The 19,178-nt window shown below is 42.0% G+C and overlaps 1 protein-coding gene across 1 annotated transcript; it reads right to left on the reverse strand.

The window, feature by feature from the left end:
• Positions 1-2,356: 2,356 nt before the first annotated feature.
• Positions 2,357-13,982, reverse strand: ROPN1 (rhophilin associated tail protein 1). The gene is made up of 5 exons (XM_058555545.1): positions 13,867-13,982; positions 10,251-10,368; positions 8,819-8,980; positions 3,630-3,805; positions 2,357-3,137 (listed from the first exon to the last, which is right to left on the reverse strand). Exons 1-5 carry the CDS (start codon positions 13,980-13,982, stop codon positions 3,071-3,073), a joined length of 639 nt encoding a protein of 212 aa, XP_058411528.1. The 3' UTR covers positions 2,357-3,070.
• Between the last annotated feature and the right edge of the window lie 5,196 nt (positions 13,983-19,178).

Genomic DNA, 19,178 nt, shown 5'->3' on the forward strand with positions numbered 1-19,178 from the left:
CATCTGCAGTCTTCACTTTAATCAAAATAGCTTAATTTAGGAAAGAAAGAGCCCACTTTTTCTTTATAAAATCCTGATTTTATTGCTTCCTGAATGTTTTTCTTTTTAAAGGAGAAATACAAACCATATGTTAAGTTTGACAGCTTAACTGGAGTCATACTAGGATTCAGATATTTCTGGTCATGATATGGAGGCCAGTGGGATGGGTCTGACAAGGGTCTATTGGCAGCCCTTTAGAGTGATCTCGTTGTAAGGAAGTTACGTAAAGAAGTTGATTTGGGACAATGTGCCAGGTCTGAGGGTCAAGTGTCATTTTAATACAGCACAGTGTCAGTCACTTATTGCCCTGCAGCCCCTATGGACTTGTGCCTGACCAAACAGAGAAACAATAGTGATTCAAGTGCTAAAAGTTTTATTAACGTCTCTGTAAGGTATTGTAGCCGATGTTGCTGGTGCCCCATCCATCTGCCTTCAAAGATGGTTAATGTGAACACCTACGACTTCCTATCTAAGAGCTTGTTTTTCTGGAGCAAAAGGAGCATTGCTAGCTCAGGCCACGAGCCAGGCAAGCTGGAAATGCCAGAAAGTTAATGCCCCTGGAAGCAGCCATCAGTCAATGGCAGAGGGGAACTTGGTGAGGAAGCAGCCCTTAGCTGATGACGGATGAAGAGCTTCCTCATCCTTCAGGTTGGGATAACTCCGAGGCATGTTCTACACTGTCTCCCAGAGTCCTCCAGTGGCATTGGGCTCCAGGGATAACTGGCTCAATAACACACCCTGTGTTGGCTTTTTTCCCGTCACTATCTTACATTTCCTACTCCCTTTCCACTGTTCCTGGGATTGCCACCCAAATAAACTACTTGCACTTAAATCCTTGTCTCAGAGGCTGTTTCTGGAGTCTCTGGGGAGACTCCATACTAAGGTGGACATTGAGCATATAGGGCAGGACAAGTTTGGAGTCAGACAGACCAGGATTCAAATTCCTTCTCACCAGGGACAGTGAACAACTTAGTTTCTCTAAGACTGTTTCTTCATCCATAAAATGGGGATGATAGTACTGACTTTGTAGAGTTTGGTTGTAAAGAAAAATTCGAGAATGTATGTAACGCATTGTGCACAGTGGCTTGCACGTAGTAAGTGTTTAATAAGGGTTATTATCATTAATATAGTATTTATAATATTGTTAATACAGCATAGTGCAGGTTGAGGGCAAAGCTGTTTTCCACCCTTGAGGTGACTGCTAAAGCAGGGTGATTTGGCAGATGCTGTAGAGGCTGTGTCTCTGATGAGCATCTGCGGCTTAGCACTATCAGTGGCTTAGAGGAAGGACTGCCACAGTGAGCCAGAGCAGGAGAGGGCGAAAATGGCAGACACCAAGTGGTGGCTTAGAAGACAAGCAATTGGCAGTGCCACAATGGTATTGCAATTGTGCTTAGTCTCAACTGATGGCTACAGCACCATCAATGACTTCATATCTGTGTCCGGTATTCACTTTGATGGCTGGGGTTTCATTAGCCTCACTCTCAAGGGATTATGCTCAGGGCTACTGAGGTTTAGTTTCAAATTTCAATCTTTCTGAAACATACAAAAAACCTTTTTGCTTTTATTATGCTTATGAACTGAATTTGTTGTCTTAGGGTCTTTCAAATCTGGGGCTCTTCCCTCTGCTCCCCTTCCTTCCCCACTCCCAGGCAAGATCATATTTAAATTCTTTGATCATAGTGGAAGAGAAATCGAGAGATGGAGGCAGGTTAAAGGATTTCACTCATTCTCTGACCCCCATTAATTACGGTGCCAGGTGTCACCTGCAGTGCTTCTGCCTCTTCAAACAGCCTCAGGTCCTGAGTGGATATAAATGATGGGCCACCCTGGCAAGGACAGCAGACAGCAAGGAGGATTAGCTGCTGCCCACGTCTGCAGGTGTAGCCCGGTGACCAGTTCAGCCCTTTTTGTTTCACTCTAGGTCCAAGTCAAGGGCCTCTGGTGACATCCCGTCAGAGTCACAGTCTTCTTTTACTTATTTAGACACTAAAAGACAAATTTTTTCCCAATTCAGTAGAAAGATATATGTATATCCAATAAGCAAGCTAACGACTTTTATACAAAAACGACTTTTAAGAGGAGATAGTACTACAGGTAGAAGGGACACTTGGCCTTAAGAACAATAACCACACAGCCTATTAATCTCATCTGCTTCCCGGGAGAAAGAAAAATCTCTCGGTGACCTTGCCAGAAGGTCTTAAGCTCATGCAAAGGATTTTCCCAAGAGCGTCCCATTACATCTATATATGGTGTCAGAAAAATCTGTTGACATTGACACTTTAATATTGACCTCTGAAACACTTTATTAGTACCTCTCAGGGCCACTTGTATTAAAGTGACTTAAGCTCATGTCTTATTTTAGTGTTAGACTGTGAGCTCCTCGAGGGCAGAATCTTGATATGACTTATTTGTATATGCCCAGAAGCCAGCATAGTTCTTGGCTGGGGTTTTCAGGTTTAGCAACACAAAACAAAACAATACTAAAACATTATCTCTTTATCAAAATTCAAATTTAACTGAGTGTCCTGTATTTTCCCAGGCATTCCTATCCCTGGCATACAGCTAACCTCAGTAAATATTGGTGAGTGAGGCAATGAATAAATGACTAGCATCGTGCCAACAAATGGAGAAATAAACTGGTAAAAATGTGGATTGACCATGTAAAAGATACTCATCTAAGTTATGCCTAACAATCACTAAACATCAAAACTGTGTCTGGTTAACGTTTTTCCTTTGAAAATCTGACAGTCTGGCTTTGGTTTGAGATGCATTTTCTCTTCACGCTTTGTCAGCCACTTTTATTCAACGTCCATGTGGGAAAAATGCTAATCTTCTGTTAATACAGCTGTTTCGTTCCAACGATTTTACATCTTAATTCCACACATTTCTGATTTCATATGTTTGCCTAATTGTTTATTACTGTGTACCAGTTGTACAAGAAAATTGACATTGGATGGTGTTTGGGGGTCAGTCGTTCTGAAGCACAGTCATCTCTGTATCTTCCTTTAAAATTGCCCAAATTGTGCTTTTACTCCAGCCGAACCCTGGGGTTTTGGGTAAAGTCATTCACCTTGATTAAACCATCAGGACCAATTCTGTTTGGGAAAAACATACATCTGGCGTAAGTTCATTTAACAATGGATCTTAAGGAAGACAATATATAAACAACTCTCTCACTCCAAATTAATTCTGCTGTGGCTCTTGCCCTCATCACCCTCTCTTTCTCTGAACCCTTGACTGCCCGCTTCTCCTCCTCCACTCAGGTCAGAGCTGAGCGTGCACCAGTCACCTGGAGGGCTTGCTAAGACACAGATGTCTGGGCCCCACCCCAGGGTTTCTGATGCGGTTGGTTCAGGCTGCAGCCTGAGAAATCACATTTCTAACATGTTCTCAGGTGCTGCTGCTGGTCTCGGTAGCACTCTAAAATCATAACCTTCTTTTCCTTCTCTTTCGGATTCTTGTTTCTTGCTCTTCACAATATTTCTCTGTTCCCAGAAGAGTATAACATAGCAGCCTCACTATATCTTGGCCTGCTGGATTTGTTTTCCCCATATTCTTTCACCCCCAATTGGCAAAAGTTTACTTACACTTCCTGTTCAATGTAGTTCAGCATGCGGCTGACGTGTGATGCAGAGATCTCCCCGTCCACCTCGGCGATATACGTGTAGAGAAACTGGAAGGTGCTAAAAGGGATCCGGGGAGGCCCGCCATCACGGTCACATGATAAAACTTCGCACACTATCTTGAGAGTCTTGGCGATGGTCTATAAAGCCGGAAGGTTAAATGAGGAGAAAGTCACTATTCCAGACTAGATTCTGAAGATCAGTTTAGGTACAAGAAAGGAAACAAAATTTTTGCTCTCATAAAATCAAGTGGGAACGATGTAATATTCTGAAAAGCTTGAATTTTTTACGCCCAAATGTCATTTACTTCAATCTAAAAAATATTGAGTATCTACTGGGTATCTGTCTCTCCTTTTCTTTTCCTTTCTTTGTTGGAGGGAGACTCTCAGGAATTAAGTTTATAAACTGCTGAATACTTGAACATATTTATTACTTTAATCAGAATAACCTCACTAAAGGAGGGGCATTTGATTTTACATTCTATAAAATTAGAATTATTTCTTATTCTTGTTGCTCTCACATCTTATCTCTGAAGGGCTGAGGTAATTAGTCTAGCTTATACACTCCAGCAGATGCTTGGAGCAATGCCACAGGACAGGGGAAGGGGATAAGAGAAGGGTAATATCACTGGGAAGATAGGAGTCCCAGATGAAGGAAAGTGACACTGAACATCATGATAAAGCCAGTTCTTCTAAAACATGTGGATCCATCTAATTAGAACCGCCTAGTACTTTCTATGACATAACACTAACATTGCAGTTTCTGTGGAAACATTAGTAGACGATGAATGCCAGAACTTTTAATGGAAAGGTTGCTACAGAAGCAAACACTCCTTACAAGGAAACTTGAACATTAAAGGATCATGTTCAGAACTGAGTTGTACTTACCTGTGTCCTTAAGTAAACCTACCCTTTGAGTAAATTTCACAAGTGAAAATTGTGAAATGATGGAATAAAGGAAAGAAATGACTCAAAGAAAAGATTGTTTAGCTCTGAATTAGCAAAGATATTGCCATATATCTTGGTGGTTAACTAAAACAGATGAGGTGCAGATTCTCCTTACACATCTCCAGGGATCAGTGAAAGATGAGCCCTGAGTGGTGAACTGGGCGTGACTGGGGGATTGAACAAGGAGCTGCTCTAGGTCCCCAAGTGGCTGGCCTGCACTGTTCTTCCTTTGCAGTTGCCGTTTGCTGTTCTGCTTCCTTCCTCTCCCTGAATGTAATGGATGTCTAGATGGTGCTTCTTTAACTGTGGTGTGTGTTGCCCAGGGGTGTGAGTCTGTGTGTTGGGAGGTACATGAGGATGCCGAATAAACTTGGCCCATCTTCCTGGAGTGACAGTTTTACCTGATGGCAAGTAATTTGGACATTTGCACGAATTGTTAATTTTCATTGATTTAATGTTTAAATTTTGTTCCTTTACATTGACAAACATTGCTATTTTATGAAATAGTATCTTCAATGTACATGAATTTTAAAATGATAAACTGCGTGATGTCAAAGAAATTTGGGGTTTGCAGCAGGCCACTTTCACTTACTCTCTCCTGCCCTTGGGAGTCTCTCCTAGAAGTCACTGTGAAGCACTGTAGGAGGCAGTGGGCCAGGCTTCCACGAAGGAGGGTGGGCGGGCAGGCACACAGGAGGCTGGGTAAGAGGCCGTCAGTGACGACGGGAGGGCGTGCCCATGAGATGAGGGCAGCATGACAGTGGTTTGGGGTAGATCTGCAAGCATGTGTGCACTGAACTTTATAATTTCCATCCACAGCTCATCCCTTCTGCTTCTCTTTAAAACAACCTACTCCCCTATTGCCTCTGTTCTCTTGTTCTCTTCCTGTAGTCTCAGGAAGAGGGGTGCTGTTATGGGCTGAATTATGCCTACCCAAAATTCATATGTTGAAGCCCTAACCCCCGGTACCTCAGAATGTGGCTGTATTTGGAGATAGGGCCTTTAAAGAGGTGATTAAATTAAAATGAAGTCATTAGAACGGGCCCTAATCCAAGAGGTCTGGTGTCCTTATAAGAAGAGGAGATTAGGACAGAGAGAGAGACAGCAGACACATGCACGCACAAAGGGACAACCATGTGAAGAAAGGGGGAGACGACAGCCATTTGCAAGCCAATGAAAGAGGCCTCAGACACCTGGATCTCAGACTTCCAGGCTCCAGAACTGTGAGAAAATACATTTCTGTTGTTTAAGCCACCCAGTCTATAGAACTTGGTTATGGCAGCCCTGGCAAACCTATATAAGTGCTTTCTACCCAAATATCTTTTATTGACCATTCAAACCACAAACCTCTAAATTCTATTGCCCTCATCAGATTTTAAAATATTTTAAAAGATTTAGTAAATGGATGAACGGATAAAGAACTCTCTGGACTGGAGCTTTTTGATAAACTTAAATAAATCTAAAGTAAACAGAGATCTGCATTCTGTTGTACAAGATTTTTTGGTCAGATGGGGATCCACTTCGTAGAGATAGCCTTTCAGCATCTTATGAGCCTTGTTTTCAAACTCAGAGGTGAATGGCTCAGAGAGTGAATTATTTGCTAACAAAATACATCATCCTTCCAGTGAACACAATTACATGATCTCTTCTTTTATATAATCGGTCTCAGTAGAATAGGAGGTGGTGTAGGCTATTCTAGAAGAAGCAGTGCTGAAAGGGAAGAGGAACACAGGTCTGCATATTGTAGCATTTTGAAGCACGTGTGTAGACTCAGAGAGCTCAGGACTGGAGTAAATGTACCTGCTACCTAAATTCCTGCCATTAGACTCTTCTATAAGGAGGGAACTGGATTTTCTAAGTGGCACAGAGATCATGGCAGGCTGGTGAGTTGGCAAAGAAAGGATGGAATTTCTGGGCCTACCTCTAAGGATATACAGGTTAACTAGAATGCAAACCATCCTCCAGATGGTGACACCCTGACCACATTTAAGTTCCCAGCAACAGTCCAACATGAAACAAATGGGTATAACGGGATTGGTTCCTGGATTCACAGGGCTCCCTTTATTTACAGACTAGCCCTTCAGGTTGACTTCCCCTCTAGGTGTTTCTTGACATACGGATGATGAGGGGCAAAGTCAGACACCTGAGGACCTCTCAGAATTGGAGGGGTCCACTGTTATCCAGAGCCAGGCCTGAGGGTGTTTCAGTGGAAGCAGAGAAGAGGGAATAGAATCATAGAACGTTAGAGATGAAAGAACCTCATGAAACGTCTAATCTATCCTCCTCATTCTAACAGGGAGGTAGAAAGATACAATGCACCTCCTGGTTTCCCCTCCCCAATTTGGGAGGCAGCCACGTCAAAGTAAAACTAGCAGCCGCACAATGGGCTAAGCAGAGGGGGGGTTGGAATTGGGTTTTCCAAAGTCACTCTTGGTTACTGTGTGGTATGTGGACAAGGAAAGGACTCAGACATCTCACAAGGTGGTGAGGGGCTGTGAAGTGATCCACTGAAGCCAGGGAGCAGATGAGGACAAGCTGGAAGAGATTCCAGGAAGCCCTGAGCACCAGTGAGAATGGAGATGAACTGGTGAGGGACCACTACGCTGTGAGAGAGAAGAGACCAGAAGCTTCAGCTGCAAGCAGCTAGTGACCCCACAGATGAGTATTTCCATGGAGATCAGAGGTGCCAGAGGGCATCAAGGGATGTGGGGAACCCCTTATTTTAGGTCCCAGAGTCACCCCTTTCCTTATACACTCAACCGCCATCTTGAAAAAAGGAGCAGTGAGGAGAAATCCGAGAGACTGGGCAATTTACCTTAAAACTGCCCCAGTTATTGCATTAGACGAAAATTCCCGGATTGTATTGAATCTGCTAATTTTCTTACTCCACCCGTGGGTGGAGTAGATCAGGAAGATCAGAATTAATGATAGATAAAATAAAGTACATTTCCCCGTCTCCCCCAACATCTCTGAATGTGGTGTGAATAAATTTGTGACCCTATGAGAATTTAATAAAATGTGTCATTTTTAAATTTTCCCTTCTGTGATTTCCCCCAATCCTTGAAGCTATTTCCACAGAAGTGTGATATGCTGATTGGCAACTCATCTGCCACTGCTGCATTGTCCTCTCCTCTTTGGAGGAGAGTAATTTATTCACTATATAATGTTGCTATAAAGGACAGCAAAGAAGAAAAAAAAAAACCATGAATGGCCTCTCCTCTCCTCTCTAAAGAAATGATTATGATGAAAGCCGCAGGGGGAAACCCATAGGAAAAGTTGAACTGCAGTATTTTTGGTAACTTTTCGCAGAAACAAAAATGTCAAATATGCATTCCAAGCACATTCTGGGAGAAAGAACAAGATCGTGTTTAGATACGCTGAATGATTCAAACTACCTTTTCATATCATTTGGTTTTGGCAGAGGCAATAATTTTCTCATTAACTTTTAAACCCGTATGTATTTCATGGATTTTTTAAAAACCATGTTTCTGATTCATTTTCATTTAAGTTATTATAACAGTGTTTAACAAGAGTGAGTCCACATATAAGATGATACCTAAAGCTTTTAAATATATATAAACTGGTTGCAGTATCTTTCTATTTAAAACAGAAAAATGGCTTTTCCAATTAGCAACCAAGTTGAATTTGGAAAAGGCTTGAATTTGTATGAACCTCCTGCATCCGTGGTGACGTCATGACTACAAGTCTAGAAATAGCCTCATCTCTCCTTTCCTGCTCTCTTATCTCTGATTTTGTATCCAATTATGCTTATCAAATAGTGGTTTTCTATAAAGCTGTACCTCTCTTTAAAAGACTCTATTGGTGTATCTTCTGGGTGTCTGGAACCCAAGTATAAGCAAATCTTATTCTACAGCTGGCTCTTGGTTATCTTTAGGAATATGAATGGAGGAAGTGGAGTGGTGATGGAAATAAATCTGAGTGCAGTGACTGAAATTCATAAATAATCCAAAAGCCGTATTTTGGTTAACCTCTCCCCAGAGCCTGATGACAGTTTTCCTCTCTCTCTCCTCCCAACCCCTGCCCTGGCTGATGAGCAAAGAAATGGCCTAATTCAGAGAAAAAGAGGAGACAAGAAGAGGCATGCTCATCAGCCCTGGAGAGTTGGCTGTGTGTAGAGATGTACTGCCCTTTCAGGCCCAGGGAGAGATCTTCCCTTAAGGACAAAAAGCATTAAAGCTGACTTACGACTCCAAGAGAGCTGCAAGCAAGGGCTAGAAACTTCAGCCACTCAATCTCCTCCGTGAAGCGGCCCACATTCATCACGCTATTAAACAGATCTGTTGGGAGACTCAGCACCTTCCACATCTGGGCCAGCTCATCTGCATTGATGATCAGTCTGCCAGCAACCTGCAGGGCAGGGGACAGACACAAGACAGAGAATGCACCAAGAAACACCTGCCCAGGCAAGGCCTCGTGTCCTCCCAGCACACAGCAAGGGGTGGGGGGTGGGGGTCGGGGGGAATGGCCGGGAGTAAAAGGGGCCTCTGTTTGGTGGTTCTCTTTGCAAGGGTAGAGCAATATTCAGCCTGGCTAAGAATATCTGAGATACAATTTAATCATTTTTAACTTCAGATGTCAGAATTATAGGGAAAATACGCATTTATATTACTTTTTAAATTTTTTTCTGATGCTTTTATTATCTGCTGTTTCATCCCTAGGTTGTCCCTATAAGGCAGATAGGGCAGCCTGAATATGAAACCAAGAGGCAAAGGACTTGTCTGAGACCACTAATTAGTAGTGAAACTAGAACTAGATGTTAAGTCTCCAGCTTCTGGATTTGCACTAGACCTCATGCTGTCGCAGGAATAATATGGGGTCTATGGCCTAGGTGCCTAATGGTGCTTGATTCAGGCACCTCAGGTCTCTGCCATGTCCACTACACAAGGAGCTTGGTGGTTAAAAGGAGAAAGGAATGAATGGCCATTGTTGGCCAACAATGAGACAAGGGTACAGATGTCCCATGAAGCTCTATTACACCTTCCCTGACCCTCTGATCCCAGTGAAACGCTAAGCCTCTGGGACCAAGGTAGTTGGCTAAATTAGTCTTGAATCATCCCATATATCTCTGTCCTGGATCCTAAAATGGAGTTTGGTGGTGCTATTTCCTGGGAATAGGACAAACCACAAGCTTTTTCAAATCAGACTCTCTTCATCCATTCACCAGGCAGCTCCCAGGATAATGTGGCTGTCAAGACAGCCAGTTTTCCCTCAAAGCTAGGCTATGTCTCCACCTTGGATAACTGGGGAACTACAATATGCCCCTCTCCAAACTGTGATGGGCATCATATTATGACTTGATCAGTGAGAGAGACATTGTCAAGGGACTGTGGACCTGCACTTTCTGGAGGGAAGGGATTAGCATCACATTGAGCCCCTGGACATTTGGCCAGCTTCAGGGATACCTGGATGACCCCACTGAGAACTCAGTTTACAACCTATTTCAATAGCATTCTTGTTTCTCCAAGGGAAGATCTACTTTCAAGGCATGGTTTAGTGAACTTGAGGATGATGCTGAGTGGCAAGCTGACTGGCAGGGGGATGGTGGGCTCTTGTCTGTACCCACCCAGCCTCCACACTGTCCCTGAGTTACCCCCTTGATGCTGCAGTTCGGCCTTACCCGAGAATGCAGGATCTTCAACAGCTCAGGTGTAAGCTCTGCCCAGTTAGACAAAGCGACTCGCTCAGACCGCTCTCTCACTGGAGGAATCTCTCCCTGGGATATAGCTGCAAAATAACTACAAGAAAAAAAGTTAGGGGGTGAGGGGAGTATCCTATACTCCGGTGGCCTCTGGCTGCTTTGGGAATCCCCTCCCCTTTTTTTTCAGGGAAGGAGGTGGAGGAAAGAACATTTGTTAAGTGGCTTCTATATGCCAGACACTGTGTTTAGTTCATGTATGTACGGGAAAAGCCTACATGTGTTACTTTTCACCCAAGGTATAGAGAACGCTTAGGGAATAAAACATTTGTTCCTCTCTAGGGATGAGGAATATCCGACAAAAGTTTGATATGGAATTCCCTGAAGCTATATCGGATCTGGGTTTTTTTCCAGCCATCCCTCCTAAGTGTTTTATATACAGACGTATGCACACACACACATATACACACACATACATACATACACATATAGACATATGTATCATAGGAGATATATATATGTCTGTATATATATGTATAATATATGTATTATACATATGTATATAATAGGGCAGAGAAAAACAAATCACTGCTATTTTAAATCCTCCACTCTTTTATAGAGGAAGAATCCTAGTACCTAGAGAATCTTTTTTTCAAGCATAAACAAAATCTTTATGCTCAGTACAATGGCTATTGACACACTTACAGTTGGTGTTAGGTAGCAGGTGGCGATATGTGATGTTGGAAAGAAGTTGGAAGAGAACTAAAGTGACTTTTGTAAGAAAGGGGAGGAGACAGAGGTGCCCTATTCCAGGCGAGCCAGGAAGGGTTTCCTGCTGGAGGGAGCGAGGCTTGGGCTTCAAGGGGAAAGGGAGAGAAGATTGGCAGGGCACTAAGGGAGGCTCAGGCGAGAAGACAAACCAAAGAAGGGTTTGAGACAATCTTATATGGGGTGTGTGAAGTAAAATCCTCCTCTGTCTTCCCTCAAAAATTTCAGTAAAATCTGCCTGCTCATCAATGCTTTGTGGAGTGGACTTTGTTCTGTTGCAATGTGACAACAATACTGAGTCCTGATTCAGGACCGGCGTAAGAGGAAAAGGGGCTGCCTGGGAATGGATGTGAGCAGTTGACATGTAGGGCACCCATGCTATAGGCAAGGGTCTGTCTCCATCCAAAGCCTGTTATTGACTATCCCTGGCTCACATGCCCCTGCCCCTCTCTGCTTTATTTTTCAGTACTTTCTCCAGATCCAGGTAGCATGAAAAGAATACAGAGGGAATTTTGTGAAAGCCCATTTCAGGGTCAAGCTCTACAATGAGGGGGTAAACCACTGCCTATCTCTAAGCCACAATGCAAAGCAGAGCTAAACTACCAGGAATAAAACACCTTCCAGGCACCCCGGGAGGTCATCAGCAGGGGGGGCAGAAGCAAAACTTTCAGGCCACCTAATAATGTGCATGAGCAATCTCCATAGACAGATCAGTGTGGGGGCGGATGTGGGTTCAGGGTGACAATAGGAGCAGGGTGTGGCCTCAGGCTACAGAACCAGGCTTGAGACCTCATCCAACAGAAGTGACTCCGTGGATAAAGAGTGACGCTCAGCAGCTATGTCTTTGGACTTTTTAGTGGAGTTGGTTGGAGAACGTGGAAATGAGGCTGTGGTCACGAATTTAGTCCTCTCTGGGCTATTCAGCTTCATTTGCAGTGAACATTCTATGGTTATTCACATAAATTACAGATTTGTGTTGTCACATGTACCCACCACCACCCATAAGCTTCTGTCCTGCTGTTGTCTGCTAGGTGGTTTCTTCATTCACGGCACATATGTAGGGAAATTCTCACTTGCAATGAATTAAATACATATTTTGTCTTGGAAATACTTTGTGGAGTTCTTATAAAATATTGCAGGTTTGTAAGTCACATTAAACCATCTGATAAATGCTTTTCATGTCTGAATAGATGGAGAGTCCTCCTAGGTCATGCTCTCCTTTTTCACTGTAGTTAAACTACAAACTGATTCTTTACGGATATCTAAAAAATTTATAGCACATGATATAATATGGGAGCAAGCAGGCTACAGCAGTGGAGCGTTTTCGCTCATAAATGTCAGGGACAATAACGAGAAATGTCATCTTTTGTACCATAAAACAGCACACAAGAACAATGAAATGGGGTTTTAAACTATTGTATAGTATAAAACAAAGTCTGAGCATGCCAAAAGAAATTACTCTTTGGATGCTAAAGTTCAGTCTTAGAGGTAGTATATAAGATTTAGAATAGAAAACTAAACAGAGCTCATTATTACCAACCCCACTGATGTCTCTTTTTATGAGCACCACTGGCTTATTTTCTGTCCATTTGTGAGAGCTTCATCCTCGCCCAACCCAGGAGCATGAGCTCAGTGGCTCAGAGACTCTGTAAGTCTCTTCTTAGATTACATTTTGTGCCTTCTCAAAGGTGTCCACATCTTCTTCTCACCACCTGCTCCACGCACCTACTCAACCCCATGCTGAGGACATTCTCCCTTCCCCCAACCCACGGGCTCCGCTCTACAGCCTCTCTTACCCCCTTTCTCACTGAAATGCTTCTAAAGAGGTCATCATCAAACAGTTAAAATAGCCTGAAAACGGTCCGGGACGTCTAGTTAGCTCCCGGCTCCTGCCTCAAGTCCAGTTCCCCCGTTTCAGGCAGGCACGTTTGTCTAAGAGGCAATTGCATAGCTGAGAGGTTTTCTGTGTAAAGCTGTTTCAGTCTGGGCCGGCAGCTATTGTGTAAGCTCCTCCCATTGAGCAGCCTCTGGAGGTCTCTTCTGTAAGAGGGCACCTGTGTGGGCCACACTGTTTTCAGCCCCGCCCCTGCTCTTCCTGCCCTCCTGGCTCCGTTTTGCCTCCTTTTTCCAGAATGCAGTGTGTACTCTGTGGACATGGTTATGTTGAGGGAACACATCAGTTCAAAGAAACACTAAGGAAAATAATTTCCCCAAAGATAAGACACAAAGTGTCTCTGGTTGCGCGCAAGATTGAGTTTTAACAGCAGTGGAGGAAGGTGTCTCATTAAAGGAGTAAACCCAAGAGTGACCCCGCTTGGACTGATCCCACGCAATCCGCCCCGCGGGCTCGTCGCGTCGCTCCTCCAGGTGCACTGCTGCCATCTCGTGGTGAGACCGGAGAACGAGGCCCTGGTTGACACCAGGGGAAGGCAGGCGCAGCTCCAGCGGGATTCCAAACTCTTCTGTCCACTGGGACAGGGGCCGGGATGCAGGGACCGGGTGGAGTGTGCATGTGCTGATGTAATGTGGTAATCTAACTCTTGCTGATTGCCCGGGACACTTTGCCTATTGCTCTGGCGTCCTATTGCTCAGTCTGGTTGGCTTAGGGGAGGGCAACCCATCCTCGCCCAGATTGATGTATTTAGGTGTGGATTTTAAAGCACCTAAGCAAGGCGAGAGCAGAACATCACAAAGATTATGCTAATCAGTCCCGACTCCCAGGCTGCAGCCATGACAACCTCCTCACAGTTCCCAAGACCTTCCCTCCTGCACCTCCCACCTCCCACCTCCAATGGGAAGCAGGGGCTGGAGATGAGAAAGGAGTACGTACTCGGCAGCCCACTGGATCAGATCCTGCGGCTGGGTCCTGATGGCAGCTTTGGTAAATTCCTTCAGCAATTCCGGCAGCTCCGGGGGGATGCATAGTGGCTTATATGTCTGAGGCATTGATTGTTTGACCTATTGGCAGGGAAAAAAATAAAATGAGAATCTTTGAATCATAAAATGACAGGAATCCTGGACAGGAGGTCACCCAGCCTCTGTTTGACATTCTCAATATTGGGGAGTTCACTGTCCCCCAAGATAGATGCATTTTATTGTTACACAACTCCAAGGTTACAAAGTGGTTTACTAATCCTTGCTTTTTGTTGTTGTAAATAATTCTGTCCGTTACATAAAAAAACACACACTATTTGTTCATTAAAAAAGTAGAGATCAACAAGAAGCAAGCAAAAATATCCCCTAATGATGTCACCCCAAAATATTGCATGTCTCCTTTCAGAATTTTTTCAATGTAAATATATATTTGTACAAATAAAAATGGAGTCATACAAAACAGCTTATTTTCTCAACAGCATATCATGAACATCTTCCATGTCACACGACTCTCATTGGCCAAATAAGAGTTGTAGCAAAATTTACTCTGTGAATCCTTTATTATCTGACATTAGGTTATTTCCAAATAAAAATAGTTGTTAAACAAACATTTGATGAGCATCTTTCTTTACATCTGTATGTACTTATCTACTCTAATTTTAAAAGAGAAAACTTGTACAGTTCATTCAGAAAGTTCCAGAACAAATTGAAACAAAACATGAAATCCATAAATGATATACCCTATGCACAAACAGCAGATTAAAAGATTTTGTCTGCTTTTGGTAGAGAAAGAGAGATTAGATATTCTGAAAAGCCCTCCCTCTTCAAAACACCTAGATACTAGACAAATCCTAGCAAAAATACCTTTCAAATTGCCTTGCTAAGCTTGCAAGAATGTAAGGGAAATCTTCAAATGCCAAATAAAGTGAATAAAGCAGAAACCAAGGTGGTGAGCAAATGAAGATATTAGGGGACAAAGGTAGATGCCAGGAACATGAACCTTTCAGACCAACGGCCAGGCAAGTTGTGAAAAGACCAGGTCTTGGGCTCACAAAAAGTAAACAGTTGAACTGAAGGACTCTCTTACCCCATGAACCTGAGACCCTCCAAGGTCTACACACCCTCAGGGTGAAAGTGTGGAACTGAAAATATCTGCCTACTGGCAGGGGAAGCAGCACAGAGATCTGTCTCCATTGTTGCTCCTTGTGGGGGGCGAGACAGTCTCCCACAGAGTTCGTAGCCACAAGCTAGGCTAAGTTTTACATTTATACCCCCAGCCTGTTGGGAAATCCCAAAATAAGAAATTAAAGTGGTGGAAGGTTGGTGGTACTCCATTATCTTTTACGTTATGTTCTTTCATTTCCAGGAAAATGTGGATAAAGATATTGATTAATTTGAGACTTTGTAAAAAGTCAAGTATGCAAATATGCATAGCAAAATTTCAAAGATAATTAGTATAAAAGTAATATAACCACCAAACCAGTAGAGAGGAGAAAAGGAATTAAAAACAACAACAACAAACTTGATCAGTCCAAAAGAAGTCAAGAAAGGAGTGGGGGAAGCATAGGAAAAGTGGATAAATAACATGATAGAAAAGAATCCATGTATATCAGTAATCACAAGAAGAAACGGTCTTAAATGTGATGGTTAAAATACAGAAATTATCAGACAAGATTTTTGAAAAATCCAGGTATAAGTACATCTGAAAAGACATAGGACATAGAAAGACTGAAGGCAAAAGCCTATATGGATCAATAGGCAAATAATAACCAAAAGAAAGTTGATGTGGACATGTTAATAATACCAGACAAAAAAGACTTTAAGGCAAAATATCTTGTTAGGAATAAAGAGAGTCACCACCTAATGACAAGCTTCAATTCATTGAGAAGATAGCACAGTTCTCCAGGAGTATGCTACAGACATCACCATGGTGAATCTCACAATGCCGGATGGAAAGGCAATATATTGTTTAGGGTTATATATATATATGTCCTAATATTATAATAAAGAGCAAGGGATGATAAACACAAATTCAGAATGGCAGTTTTCCGTGGTTGGGGGGGGAGAGGGATGTGATCAGGGAGATACAACAGGGGTCTCAACACTGTTAGTGATGTTCTACGTTTTAAGCTGGATCGTGGCTGCCGAGATTTCATTATTTTTATGCCTATATTTACATTATGCATTTTATTTTTTATGTATGAAATATTTCATAATTTAAAAAGAGTTACTGTTACAAGTTGATTGTTTCTGATAACTTTTCAATCCATTTTATCTAGCAAAGGGCAGTGCCTTATTTTGCTCATATTGTCTGCATATATATATATATATATGGTTTTTGGTAGTAAAATATACATAACATAAAACCTACCATCCTATTCATTTTTAAGTGTACAATTCAGTGGCATTAAGTACATTCACGTTGTTGTGCAACCATCACCACCATCCATCTCCAGAACTTTTTCATCTTCCCCAACTGCAACTGTACCCATTAAACAATAACTTCCCATTACTCCCTTCCTCCGCCTCCTGGCAACCATTGTTTTGCCTTCTTTCTCTATGAATTTGACTACTCTAGGTACCTCATATAAGTGGAATCATACAGTATTTGTCATTTTGTGCCTGGTTGATTTCACTTAGTGTAATGTCCTCAAGCTTCATCCATATTGTAAAATATGTCAGAATTCCCTTCCTTTTTAAGGCTGAATAATATTCCATTGTATGGATATACTAAATCTTATTTATCCATTCATCTGTTGATGAACATTTGGGTTGTTTCCACCTTTTGGCTATTGTGAATAAAGCTGCTGTGAACATGGGTGTGCAGATATCTGTTCAACTTCCCGCTTTTGATTCTTTTGGGTGTATACCCAGAAGGCGGATTGCTGGACCAGATGGTAATTCTTTTTTTAATTTTCTGAGGAACCACCATACTGTTTTCCACAGAGGCTGTACCATTTTACTGTCTGCATATATTTTGACAGGATCTTTTAGTTGTTCTGCAATTGTTTGATTTCTATTTAGAACACTCAGATGGCCTCGTGTAAATGGAAAGATGGCCCAACTCTAATTAAATAGGCTTCCATGACAACAATAACAATGACAACCCTTGGTCAGTATAGAGCAAACGTAAGCAAAGCTTTACTTCACCCCCTTGCCTCTTCTGTGATCTCTCTATATTTGGGGGCAAAGAATCTCTAGCAAGTTCTCCATGCCTATTGTCTTTGTTCAATGCTCAGTTCTTCTTTAACCCCTTGCAGATTTTTCTGCTCTTATCATTCTACTGTCCCCTTAAAAGTCATTGATTACATCTATCACTTCTTATATGTGCCAGATACTGTGCTAAGTATTCTGCATACATTTTCTCACTTAATCCTCAAAATATCCCTGTGAGGTAGATTATACTATCACCATTTTACAGATAATGAAACTAAGACAGAGAATAAAACTTTTGACACGACATGTAACTAATAAGTGAGAGAGGCAGGATTTGAACATACATAGTGATGTGGGAGGTGGCCTGTTAAACATGCCTGTCCTTTCCCTTTTGAGGCTTTCTCTTCCTTTGATGGCATACACTATTCTTGTTTTTATGTTTTCCTCATCAGTCCTTCTCTGTCACCATAACTCTCCTTCCTCGTTTCTCCTGCTAAGCAACAGTTAGCAAACTTCCCAAAGCTCAGTCTTGGGCATTCTGAGCTTATGTCTTCCTGCCAATCTTCTTGGAGAGCTCCCACCCTCTCATGGCTTCATCTACCGCAATCCCATCTACCACAACATCTACCATGATTATACTTGTTGGTCCATGCCTGACCTCTCACCTGTGCTTCCATTCGCAATTCCTACTGCCTCCAGGACACATCTCCACTAAAATTCATTCTCCATCTCCCAATCAAGTCCCTTTCCCAAATTCATTCTGAACTGATGCCACCATTTCCCCAGTCATTTGGCCTCAAAGCCCTGGGACCATCCATTCTCTTCAATCTGTTGAATCTGTCACTAAATCCCATTGAGATTTCCTTTGAAATGTATCTCCAATTCATCCCTTCCTCTTTATTTCCACTCTTTTTACTCTGGTTCAACCCCTCACCATCGTGCAGCGTCCTAACTGGTATCCCTGTCTCAGGTCACTCTCTGGTCTATTCTGTTCAATGTGTCCAGATAGGACAGAGATAATAGGTCAGAGAGCCCCGCTTACAAAAGAGCAATCATGTTCTGACTTTCAGGGTTCTCCGTGATTTATATACATAATTTTAAACTATAAATTTTTACTAGTATTTACCAACACAAACTTCCAACATATAGTCTACTTTGGCCACTTTCCAAGAAATTGTATGTCCAAAGCTTAACACTTGCTCATCCATTGTTATCAGTACTCTATCCTGCTTTTCTCTTTCCCTTGGTATGTTGCTAATTCTGGGTGGTTTACTTGAAGTACCCTCCCTCCACCTTTGCATCTATTTAAACGCTGCACAGCTCCGAGGTTCATCTAGAGTCCATACTATGCCATAGGCCTTCCTAGAAAACTTGAGTATCATGAAATATTATTTGTAGTACACATTTTACTGTTTCATCCCATTCTGCCTTTTATAGATCTCTAAAGCTGAGCTTCCCACAAGTGGTCACGGCAGAAGGGGTTACAGATGTGCCATGAGAGATTGATGGTTGTAAACTCTTTATAGTGATACAAAATTTACAACCATGCACAAATTTATAACAGTTGAAATTATATTTGGATACTGTTTGGCTCAGTCGGTAAACTTCCAGATTTCAGTAATTATTGTTTTTGCGCTTAAGGTTTTACGCAGAGCACCTGTCAGTAGAGACGCTTGTATAGGATTTTCCCCTGTAAGCATCATGTTAAAACCATCTCCATAATTCTGATTATTGCTTTAATTGCAATGTATGCAATGTATTTATTATCAGTGATAATCTTTTGTGAATATGTTTCAAATACTTATTTCTTCCTTTGATTTAATTTGCTCTTATTGTTCACATTTTCTCCCAACAAAGAAGGTATATGATGTTTTCATCATCATCATCACTTGTCCCGAATAAAACATAATTGATTCTGTTCATTTTAAATTATGACTTTATTTACATATTTATTTATTCTTGGCTTTTGATGTAAAATATCCAAAATCTGATTCCTGACAAAATGAATTTTATAATAATATAATTAAAATTTATAATTTTAAATTTGTCTATAGAAATAAATAATGTTTGCATCTAAAAACAAGTAATAATGGAAAATAATTTAATTGGTTC

This window comes from Diceros bicornis, chromosome 15 (genome assembly GCF_020826845.1).
Source record: "Diceros bicornis minor isolate mBicDic1 chromosome 15, mDicBic1.mat.cur, whole genome shotgun sequence".
NCBI classification, from domain to species: Eukaryota; Metazoa; Chordata; class Mammalia; order Perissodactyla; family Rhinocerotidae; genus Diceros; species Diceros bicornis.